The 12,397-nt window shown below is 44.7% G+C and overlaps 1 protein-coding gene across 1 annotated transcript in view; it reads right to left on the reverse strand.

Annotated features, from left to right (window-relative positions):
* Positions 1 to 9,228: 9,228 nt before the first annotated feature.
* The window catches only part of LOC127917824 (putative protein CRIPAK), a 3,298-nt gene continuing 129 nt past the window's right edge, over positions 9,229 to 12,397 (reverse strand). The window contains exons 2-6 of the mRNA XM_052500882.1: positions 10,951 to 11,111; positions 10,363 to 10,919; positions 10,208 to 10,331; positions 9,914 to 10,006; positions 9,229 to 9,696 (exon numbers count right to left, since the gene is read on the reverse strand). Coding sequence (XP_052356842.1) covers positions 9,634 to 9,696; positions 9,914 to 10,006; positions 10,208 to 10,331; positions 10,363 to 10,919; positions 10,951 to 11,111 — 998 coding nt within the window. The 3' untranslated portion in view covers positions 9,229 to 9,633. The remainder of the gene's footprint in view (positions 9,697 to 9,913; positions 10,007 to 10,207; positions 10,332 to 10,362; positions 10,920 to 10,950; positions 11,112 to 12,397) is intronic.

Here is a 12,397-nt window from a genome sequence, read left to right on the forward strand (position 1 = left end):
GACCTGACCTGCTAATATAGAAAATACACATTACTCTGTCTGTCTGTCTGAGACCTGCTAATATAGAAAATACACTGTGAATCTGAGACCTAACCTGCTAATATAGAAAATACACTGTGAATCTGAGACCTGACCTGCTAATATAGAAAATACACTGTGAATCTGAGACCCTGACCTGCTAATATAGAAAATACACTGTGAATCTGAGACCTAACCTGCTAATATAGAAAATACACTGTGAATCTGAGACCCTGACCTGCTAATATAGAAAATACACTGTGAATCTGAGACCTGACCTGCTAATATAGAAAATACACTGTGAATCTGAGACCCTGACCTGCTAATATAGAAAATACACTGTGAATCTGAGACCTGACCTGCTAATATAGAAAATACACTGTGAATCTGAGACCCTGACCTGCTAATATAGAAAATACACTGTGAATCTGAGACCCTGACCTGCTAATATAGAAAATACACTGTGAATCTGAGACCCTGACCTGCTAATATAGAAAATACACTGTGAATCTGAGACCCTGACCTGCTAATATAGAAAATACACTGTGAATCTTCATCTTCTGTTCTGTCAGCATCTCAGCATCTCTTCTGTCAGCATCTCAGATCTGTTCTGCAGCATCGAAAATCTCTTCTGTCAGACCCTGACCTTCTGTTCTGAAAATCTCAGCTTCTGTTCTGTCAGCATCTCAGCTTCTCTTCTGTCAGAATCTACATCCCTGAATCTTCATCTTCTGTTCTGTCAGCATCTCAGCTTCTGTTCTGTCAGCATCTCAACATCTCTTCTGTCAACATCTCAACATCTCTTCTGTCAGCATCTCAACATCTCTTCTGTCAGCATCTCAGCTTCTGTTCTGTCAGCATCTCAGCTTCTGTTCTGTCAGCATCTCAGCTTCTGTTCTGTCAGCATCTCAGCTTCTCTTCTGTCAGCATCTCAGCTTCTCTTCTGTCAGCATCTCAGCATCTCTTCTGTCAGCATTTCAGCTTCTCTTCTGTCAGCATCTCAGCTTCTCTTCTGTCAGCATTTCAGCTTCTCTTCTGTCAGCATCTCAGCTTCTCTTCTGTCAGCATCTCAGCTTCTCTTCTGTCAGCATCTCAGCATCTCTTCTGTCAGCATCTCAGCTTCTCTTCTGTCAGCATCTCAGCATCTCTTCTGTCAGCATCTCTTCTGTCAGCATCTCTTCTGTCAGCATCTCAGCTTCTGTTCTGTCAGCATCTCAGCTTCTGTTCTGTCAGCATCTCAACATCTCTTCTGTCAGCATCTCAGCATCTCCTCTGTCAGCATCTCAGCATCTCCTCTGTCAGCATCTCAGCTTCTGTTCTGTCAGCATCTCAGCTTCTGTTCTGTCAGCATCTCAGCTTCTGTTCTGTCAGCATCTCTTCTGTCAGCATCTGTTCTGTCATTACTTGTTGTCCTAGAATACTAAATCAACCCGTGCTCACCAGAAACATGTCATAGATCCATAGAAGGAATCTTCAGTCTGTTGACATCGGTCAAGGTTTTCTGTCATCTTCTCTCACGGAGCGACGAGGTTCAGGGGAGAAAATGCAGGAACCAAAATAAAGAAGACCAAATGTCCCATGTTGCATCAGTTTGACCAGGCGTGAGGAAGTGGAAAGTCGGCCGCGTGAAAACCCTCAATGTAGCCTGTAGATATGAATGATTATATTTATGATTTATTTTATTTGAATGCGTTGTTTCTCTCTCATTTTAACCGCCTTAACTGTGGGGGGAGTCTAGTGTATTCTAATGTGTCTGGGGTGTCTGTCTGGACTAATGGTGTATTCTAATGGTGTCTGTCTGTCTGTCTGTCTGGACTAATGGTGTCTGTCTGGACTAATGGTGTGTGTCTGGACTAATGGTGTCTGTCTGGACTAATGGTGTCTGTCTGGACTAATGGTGTCTGTCTGGACTAATGGTGTCTGTCTGTTTCAGGGAGCTGAGCAGTCAAAGGAGAAGAAACACAGCCAGACCACTGGCTTCATCGGACTAAAGGAGTAAATACACGTCCCTCTCTCTCTCTCTCTGTCTCTCTCTGTCTCTCTCTCTCTCTCTGTCTCTCTCTCTCTCTGTCTCTCTCTCTCTCTGTCTCTCTCTCTCTCTGTCTCTCTCTCTCTCTGTCTCTCTCTCTGTCTCTCTCTCTGTCTCTCTCTCTGTCTCTCTCTCTCTCTCTCTCTCTCTCTCTCTCTCTCTCCTCTCTCTCTCTCTCTCTCTCTTCCCCCTCTCTCTCTTCCCCCTCTCTCTCTTCCCCCTCTCTCTCTCTTCCCCCTCTCTCTCTCTTCCCCCTCTCTCTCTCTTCCCCCTCTCTCTCTCTCTTCCCCCTCTCTCTCTCTTCCCCCTCTCTCTCTTCCCCCTCTCTCTCTTTCTTCCTCTCTCTCTCTTCCCCCTCTCTCTCTGTCTCTCCTCTCTGTCTCTCTCTCTTCCCCCTCTCTCTCTTCCCCCTCTCTCTCTTCCCCCTCTCTCTCTGTCTCTCCTCTCTGTCTCTTTCTGTCTCTCCTCTGTCTCTTTCTCTGTCTCGCTGCCTCTACTGCTTGTCTCGATCAGATAATCTATGTAGAATTGCTAGGTCAATAGGTACTAGTACTAATATTAGTGTATGTGTCCAGTCTCCACTGTGTCAAGGGCTGCTACCCTCCAAGCCTGCTGAAAGCCTGGGACTCCTTCAACACACAGAGAGGATCAGGTGAGGAGAGAGAATGACCTGGCCAGGTGAGGAGAGAACCCTGTACACACCTGTCTGTCTCCTCTTAACCCAGGGGTGTCAAACATCCAGCCAGGTGAGAGAGAGAACACCTGTACACCTGTCTGTCTCCTCTTCTGTCAAACATCCAGCCAGGTGAGAGAGAGACACCTGTACACCTGTCTGTCTCCCTCTTAGCAGGGGTGTCAAACATCCAGCCAGGTGAGAGAGAGACCCTGTACACCTGTCTGTCTCCCTCTTAACCCAGAGGATGTCAAACATCCAGCCAGGTGAGAGAGAACCCTGTACACCTGTCTGTCTCCCTCTTAACCCAGGGGTGTCAAACATCCAGCCAGGTGAGGCTGGCTAGCTCTATCCCGATCCCCCTGTCTGGGAGCCTGTCTGTCTCCCCCTTCTCTGCTATCCCCTTCGGTCAGCCAGAGTCCCCTTCAGTCACAGGAGCTGGTGCTCTATCTGATCCCCTTCAGTCTGGGAGCTGGCTAGCTCCGATCCCCTTCAGTCTGGGGCTGGCTAGAGAGCTCTATCCGATCCCCTTCGGTCTGGGAGCTGGCCTCTATGTCGGTCTGGGAGCTGGCTAGCTCTGTCAGTCTAGGAGCTGGCTAGCTCTATCTGATCCCCTTCAGTCTGGGAGCTGGCAGCTCTATCTGATCCCCTTCAGTCCAGAGCTGGAGCTCTATCTGATCCCCTTCGGGCTGGGAGCTGGCTAGCTCTATCCGATCCCCTTCGGTCTGGGAGCTGGCTGGCTCTATCCGATCCCCTTCAGTCTGGGGAGCTGGCTAGCTCTATCTGATCCCCTTCAGTTGGGCTGGCTGGCTCTCTGATCCCCTTCAGGGAGCTGGCTAGCTCTATCTGATCCCCTTCAGTCTGGGAGCTGGCTAGCTCTATCTGATCCCCTTCAGTCTGGGAGCGATCCTGATCCCCTTCAGTCTGGGAGCTGGCTAGCTCTATCTGATCCCCTTCAGTCTGGGAGCTGGCTTCAGTCCCCTTCAGTCTGGGAGCTGGGCTCTATCTGATCCCCTTCGGGCTGGGAGCTGGCTAGCTCTATCTGATCCCCTTCAGTCTGGGAGCTGGCTAGCTCTATCTGATCCCCTTCAGTCTGGGAGCTGGCTAGCTCTATCTGATCCCCTTCAGTCTGGGAGCTGGCTAGCTCTGTCTGATCCCCTTCATCTGGGAGCTGGCTGGCTCTATCTCGATCCCCTTCAGTCTGGGAGCTGGCTAGCTCTATCTGATCCCCTTCAGTCTGGGAGCTGGCTAGCTCTAGTCCCCTTCGGTCTGGGATCCCCTTCAGTCTGGGAGCTGGCTAGCTCTATCTGATCCCCTTCGGTCTGGGAGCTGGCTAGCTCTATCCCCAGTCCCCTTCAGTCTGGGAGCTGGCTAGCTCTATCTGATCCCCTTCAGTCTGGGAGCTGGCTAGCTCTATCTGATCCCCTTCAGTCTGGGAGCTGGCTAGCTCTATCTGATCCCCCTTCGATCCTTCAGTCTGGGAGCTGGCTAGCTCTATCTGATCCCCTTCAGTCTGGGAGCTGGCTAGCTCTATCTGATCCCCTTCGGGCTGGGAGCTGGCTAGCTCTATCTGATCCCCTTCAGTCTGGGAGCTGGCTATCTGCAGTCTGGGAGCTGGCTCTGATCCCCTCGGTCTGGGGTCTGGGAGCTGGCTAGCTCTATCTGATCCCCTTCAGTCTGGGAGCTGGCTAGCTCTATCTGATCCCCCTTCGGTCTGGGAGCTGGCTGGGAGCTGGCTAGCTCTATCTGATCCCCTTCAGTCTGGGAGCTGGCTAGCTCTATCTGATCCCCTTCAGTCCTGGTTAATCTACAAACAATACCCCAGGGTGACTGGCGCAATACCCCAGGGTGACATCGCAATACCCCAGGGTGACATCACAATACCCCAGGGTGACATCGCAATACCCCAGGATGACATCCAATACCCCAGGGTGACATCACAATACCCCAGGGTGACATCACAATACCCCAGGATGACATCGCAATACCCCAGGGTGACATCACAATACCCCAGGGGACATCACAATACCCCAGGATGACATCGCAATACCCCAGGGTGACATCTTACCCCAGGGTGACAAAAGTCTTAATGGGATTTTATATGTTCATATGAATGATTAGAATATTCCACCCTGAAACCATATAATTGATTAAAGTCCTGATGAAAGTGATTAGAATCATGATGAAATAGATGAGAATCCTGATGAAAGTGATTAGAATCATGATGAAAGTGATGAGAATCATGATGAAAGTGATTAGAATCCTGATGAAAGTGATTAGAATCATGATGAAAGTGATTAGAATCATGATGAGTGAAGTGATTAGATTTGATGAAAGTGATCATGATGAAAGTGATGAGAATCTGATGAATCAGTGATTGAGAATCCTGATGATGAAAGTGAGAATCATGATGAAAGTGATTAGAATCATGATGAAAGTGATTAGAATCATGATGAAAGTGATGAGAATCATGATGAAATTGATGAGAATCGTGATGAAAGTGATTAGAATCCTGATGAAAGTGATTAGAATCGTGATGAAAGTGATGAGAATCATGATGAAAGTGATTAGAATCATGATGAAAGTGATTAGAATCGTGATGAAAGTGATTAGAATCATGATGAAAGTGATGAGAATCATGATGAAAGTGATTAGAATCATGATGAAAGTGATGAGAATCATGATGAAAGTGATGAGAATCATGATGAGAATCGTGATGAGAATCATGATGAAAGTGATGAGAATCATGATGAAAGTGATTAGAATCATGATGAAAGTGATTAGAATCATGATGAAAGTGATTAGAATCATGATGAAAGTGATGAGAATCATGATGAAAGTGATTAGAATCATGATGAAAGTGATGAGAATCATGATGAAAGTGATGAGAATCATGATGAAAGTGATGAGAATCATGATGAAAGTGATGAGAATCATGATGAAAGTGATGAGAATCATGATGAAAGTGATGAGAATCATGATGAAAGTGATGAGAATCATGATGAAAGTGATGAGAATCATGATGAAAGTGATGAGAATCATGATGAAAGTGATGAGAATCATGATGAAAGTGATTAGAATCATGATGAAAGTGATGAGAATCATGATGAAAGTGATGAGAATCATGATGAAAGTGATGAGAATCATGATGAAAGTGATGAGAATCATGATGAAAGTGATGAGAATCATGATGAAAGTGATGAGAATCATGATGAAAGTGATGAGAATCATGATGAAAGTGATGAGAATCATGATGAAAGTGATGAGAATCCTGATGAAAGTGATGAGAATCATGATGAAAGTGATGAGAATCATGATGAAAGTGATGAGAAATCATGATGAAATGATGAGAATCATGATGAAATAGATGAGAATCATGATGAAAGTGATGAGAATCATGATGAAATGATGAGAATCATGATGAAAGTGAGAATCATTGATGAAATAGATGAGAATCATGATGATGAGAATCATGATGAAATGAGAAATGTGATGAGAATCATGATGAAAGTGATTAGAATCATGATGAAATTGATGAGAATCATGATGAAATTGATGAGAATCATGATGAAAGTGATGAGAATCATGATGAAAGTGATTAGAATCATGATGAAAGTGATGAGAATCATGATGAAATGGATGAGAATCATGATGAAAGTGATGAGAATCATGATGAAAGTGATGAGAATCATGACGAAAGTGATGAGAATCATGAAAGTGATGAGAATCATGATGAAATAGATTAGAATCGTGATGAAAGTGATTAGAATCCTAATGAAAGTGATGAGAATCATGATGAGAAATGATGATGAGAATCATGATGAAAGTGATGAGAATCATGATGAAATGAGATGAGAATCATGATGAAAGTGATGAGAATCATGATGAAAGTGATGAGAATCATGATGAAATTGATGAGAATCATGATGAAAGTGATGAGAATCATGATGAAAGTGATGAGAATCATGATGAAAGTGATGAGAATCATGATGAAAGTGATGAGAATCATGATGAAAGTGATGAGAATCGTGATGAGAATCATGATGAAAGTGATGAGAATCATGATGAAAGTGATTAGAATCATGATGAAAGTGATTAGAATCATGATGAAAGTGATTAGAATGATGAAAGTGATGAGAATCATGATGAAATTGATGAGAATCATGATGAAAGTGATGAGAATCGTGATGAGAATCGTGATGAGAATCATGATGAAAGTGATGAGAATCATGATGAAAGTGATTAGAATCCTGATGAAAGTGATTAGAATCGTGATGAAAGTGATGAGAATCATGATGAAAGTGATTAGAATCATGATGAAAGTGATTAGAATCATGATGAAAGTGATTAGAATCATGATGAAAGTGATTAGAATCATGATGAAAGTGATTAGAATCATGATGAAAGTGATGAGAATCATGATGAAAGTGATGAGAATCATGATGATGAGAATCATGATGAAAGTGATGAGAATCATGATGAAAGTGATGAGAATCATGATGAAAGTGATGAGAATCATGATGAAAGTGATGAGAATCATGATGAAAGTGATGAGAATCATGATGAAAGTGATGAGAATCATGATGAAAGTGATGAGAATCATGATGAAAGTGATGAGAATCATGATGAAAGTGATGAGAATCATGATGAAAGTGATGAGAATCATGATGAAAGTGATGAGAATCATGATGAAAGTGATTAGAATCATGATGAAAGTGATGAGAATCATGATGAAAGTGATGAGAATCATGATGAAAGTGATGAGAATCATGATGAAATAGATTAGAATCCTGATGAAAGTGATTAGAATCATGATGAAAGTGATGAGAATCATGATGAAAGTGATTAGAATGATGAAAGTGATGAGAATCATGATGAAATTGATGAGAATCATGATGAGAATCGTGATGAGAATCATGATGAAAGTGATGAGAATCGTGATGAGAATCGTGATGAGAATCATGATGAAAGTGATGAGAATCATGATGAAAGTGATTAGAATCATGATGAAAGTGATTAGAATGATGAAAGTGATTAGAATCATGATGAGTGATTAGAATCGTGATGAGTGATTAGAATCATGATGAAAGTGATGAGAATCATGATGAAAGTGATGAGAATCATGAAAATGATGAGAATCATGATGAAATAGATTAGAATCGTGATGAAAGTGATTAGAATCCTAATGAAAGTGATGAGAATCATGATGAAAGTGATGAGAATCATGACGAAAGTGATGAGAATCATGAAAGTGATGAGAATCGTGATGAAAGTGATTAGAATCCTGATGAAAGTGATTAGAATCCTGATGAAAGTGATGAGAATCATGATGAAAGTGATGAGAATCATGATGAAATAGATTAGAATCGTGATGAAAGTGATTAGAATCCTGATGAAAGTGATTAGAATCCTGATGAAAGTGATTAGAATCCTGATGAGTGATTAGAATCCTGATGAGTGATTAGAATCATGATGAAAGTGATGAGAATCATGATGAAAGTGATGAGAATCATGATGAAATAGATTAGAATCGTGATGAAAGTGATTAGAATCGTGATGAAAGTGATGAGAATCATGATGAAAGTGATGAGAATCATGATGAAAGTGATGAGAATCATGATGAAATAGATGAGAATCATGATGAAAGTGATGAGAATCATGATGAAAGTGATGAGAATCATGATGAAAGTGATGAGAATCATGAAAGTGATGAGAATCATGATGAAAGTGATTAGAATCATGATGAAAGTGATTGAATCCTGATGAAAGTGATTAGAATCATGATGAAAGTGATTAGAATCATGATGAAAGTGATGAGAATCATGATGAAATGATTAGAATCATGATGAAAGTGATTAGAATCATGATGAGTGATTAGAATCATGATGAGTGATGAGAATCTGATGAGTGATAGAATCATGATGAAATTGATGAGAATCATGATGAAAGTGATGAGAATCATGATGAAAGTGATGAGAATCATGATGAAAGTGATGAGAATCATGATGAAAGTGATGAGAATCATGATGAAAGTGATGAGAATCATGATGAAAGTGATGAGAATCATGATGAAAGTGATGAGAATCATGATGAAATTGATGAGAATCATGATGAAAGTGATGAGAATCATGATGAAAGTGATGAGAATCATGATGAAAGTGATGAGAATCCTGATGAAAGTGATGAGAATCATGATGAAAGTGATGAGAATCATGATGAAAGTGATGAGAATCATGATGAAAGTGATGAGAATCCTGATGAAAGTGATTAGAATCCTGATGAAAGTGATGAGAATCCTGATGAAAGTGATGAGAATCATGATGAAAGTGATGAGAATCCTGATGAAAGTGATGAGAATCCTGATGAAAGTGATGAGAATCATGATGAAAGTGATGAGAATCATGATGAAAGTGATGAGAATCCTGATGAAAGTGATTAGAATCATGATGAAAGTGATGAGAATCTGATGAAATGATTAGAAAGTGATTAGAATCATGATGAGAAGTGATGAGAATCATGAGGTTATTCTAATGGTTGTGTGTGTGTGTGTGTGTGTGTGTGTGTGGTTTTAATCAGGTGAATTATACATCTGTGAGTGTAGTTTTTGGTCAGAGTGTATAACTATATCTGTATTATAGTATCTTAAAACAGTCTGATTCGGTGCCGACCTTGGCTGGGGGGTCACTGAGAGTACGTCCCAGGGTCTCCCTGTCTTGAGGGAGGAGTGATTCTCACGGACTCCCCTAATGTTTGTGGGCTGGGTAGCAGGACAGTGTGTGCGTAGGATACCTACTGTTTGTGTGTGAATGTAAGGAGTAAGGAGCCGGTATTAAATGAATGGTTTTGTACAACAGACCAGCGTTCTCCTGAATAAACCTCATTGACTGTTTTAACCTCCGTCTGTTTCATTCTCTCAGATTTCTTCAATGACGAGCAGCTGTTTCTGATCCTGGAGTTTGAGTTTGGAGGCAGAGACCTGGAGAACAGTAATGGACAGGTGAGGAGACCTGGAGAACAGTAATGGACAGGTAGGGAGACCTGGAGAACAGTAATGGACAGGTGAGGAGACCTGGAGAACAGTAATGGACAGGTGAGGACACCTGGAGAACAGTAATGGACAGGTGAGGACACCTGGAGAACAGTAATGGACAGGTGAGGACACCTGGAGAACAGTAATGGACAGGTGAGGACACCTGGAGAACAGTAATGGACAGGTGAGGACACCTGGAGAACAGTAATGGACAGGTGAGGAGACCTGGAGAACAGTAATGGACAGGTGAGGACACCTGGAGAACAGTAATGGACAGGTGAGGACACCTGGAGAACAGTAATGGACAGGTGAGGAGACCTGGAGAACAGTAATGGACAGGTGAGGAGACCTGGAGAACAGTAATGGACAGGTGAGGAGACCTGGAGAACAGTAATGGACAGGTGAGGAGAACAGTAATGGACAGGTGAGGAGAACAGTAATGGACAGGTGAGGAGACCTGGAGAACAGTAATGGACAGGTGAGGAGACCTGGAGAACAGTAATGGACAGGTGAGGACACCTGGAGAACAGTAATGGACAGGTGAGGAGACCTGGAGAACAGTAATGGACAGGTGAGGAGACCTGGAGAACAGTAATGGACAGGTGAGGATACCTGGAGAACAGTAATGGACAGGTGAGGAGAACAGTAATGGACAGGTGAGGAGAACAGTAATGGACAGGTGAGGAGAACAGTAATGGACAGGTGAGGAGACCTGGAGAACAGTAATGGACAGGTGAGGAGACCTGGAGAACAGTAATGGACAGGTGAGGACACCTGGAGAACAGTAATGGACAGGTGAGGACACCTGGAGAACAGTAATGGACAGGTGAGGAGACCTGGAGAACAGTAATGGACAGGTGAGGAGACCTGGAGAACAGTAATGGACAGGTGAGGACACCTGGAGAACAGTAATGGACAGGTGAGGACACCTGGAGAACAGTAATGGACAGGTGAGGAGACCTGGAGAACAGTAATGGACAGGTGAGGAGAACAGTAATGGACAGGTGAGGAGACCTGGAGAACAGTAATGGACAGGTGAGGAGACCTGGAGAACAGTAATGGACAGGTGAGGACACCTGGAGAACAGTAATGGACAGGTGAGGACACCTGGAGAACAGTAATGGACAGGTGAGGACACCTGGAGAACAGTAATGGACAGGTGAGGACACCTGGAGAACAGTAATGGACAGGTGAGGAGACCTGGAGAACAGTAATGGACAGGTGAGGAGACCTGGAGAACAGTAATGGACAGGTGAGGAGACCTGGAGAACAGTAATGGACAGGTGAGGACACCTGGAGAACAGTAATGGACAGGTGAGGACACCTGGAGAACAGTAATGGACAGGTGAGGAGACCTGGTTCTGTTTGGTTCTCTACAGTATATCTGATTGGGTGTTTGGTTCTCTACAGTATATCTGATTGGGTGTTTGGTTCTCTACAGTATATCTGATTGGGTGTTTGGTTCTCTACAGTATATCTGATTGGGTGTTTGGTTCTCTACAGTATATCTGATTGGGTGTTTGGTTCTCTACAGTATATCTGATTGGGTGTTTGGTCTTGTGATATGTTTATGAACATAACGAAACTCGCCTCCCTTCCTCTTCCCCCCTTTCCTCTCCCTGTCCTGTCCACTTTCTCTCCTCCCTCTCTCCTCCCATCCTCCTCTCTCTTTCTCTCCTCCTCTCTCTCTCTCTCTCTCTCCCTCCCCTCTCTCCCCTCTCCCCTCTCCTCCTCTCCCCTCCTCCTCTCTCCTCCCATCCTCCTCTCTCTCTCTCTCCCTCTCTCTCCTCCTCTCCTCTCTCCTCTCCCTCCCCTCTCTCCTCTCTCCTCCTCTCCCCTCCTCTCCCTCTCTCTCCCTCCTCTCTCTCCTCTCCCATTCTCCTCTCTCCCTCCTCTCTCCTCCCCCTCCCTCTCTCTCCTCTCCCATTCTCCTCTCCTCCCTCCTCCTCTCTCCTCCCATCCTCCTCTCTCTCTCCTCTCCCTCCTCTCTCCTCTCCCTCTCTCCTCTCCCTCCCTCCTCTCTCTCCCCTCTCCTCTCCCTTCTCCTCCTCTCCCCTCTCTCTCCTCCTCTCCTCTCTCCTCTCCCCTCTCTCCTCCTCTCTCTCTCTCCCCTCTCCTCCTCCTCCCCTCCTCCTCTCCTCCTCTCCTCTCTCCTCCCTCTCTCCCTCCTCTCCTCCCATCCTCCTCTCCCTCTCCTCTCTCTCCTCCTCTCCTCTCTCTCTCCCTCCCCTCTCCTCCTCTCTCCCCTCCTCCCCTCTCCTCTCCCTCCTTTCTCCTCCCCTCCTCTCCCTCTCCCCTCTCCTCTCCCTCCCTCCTCCCTCTCCTCTCTCCTCTCCTTCTCCTCTCTCCCCCCCTCCTCCCTCTCTCTCTCTCCCTCCCTCCTCCTCACCTCCTCCTCTCCCTCTCCCCTCCTCTCCTCTCCCCCCTCTCTCCTCCTCCTCCTCTCCCTTCCTCTCCCTCTCCTCCTCCCTCTCCCCCCTCCCCTCTCTCTCCTCTCCCTCTCTCTCCCTCTCTCCTCCCTCTCCTCTCCCCTCCTCCCTCTCTCTCCCCTCTCTCCTCCCTCTCCTCCCCCCTCCTCTCCCCTCTCTCCTCTCTCCTCTCTCCTCTCCCTCCCCTCTCCCTCCTCTCTCCTCTCCCCTTCTCCTCT

Source organism: Oncorhynchus keta, unplaced genomic scaffold, assembly GCF_023373465.1.
Source record: "Oncorhynchus keta strain PuntledgeMale-10-30-2019 unplaced genomic scaffold, Oket_V2 Un_contig_12248_pilon_pilon, whole genome shotgun sequence".
Taxonomy (NCBI): domain Eukaryota; kingdom Metazoa; phylum Chordata; class Actinopteri; order Salmoniformes; family Salmonidae; genus Oncorhynchus; species Oncorhynchus keta.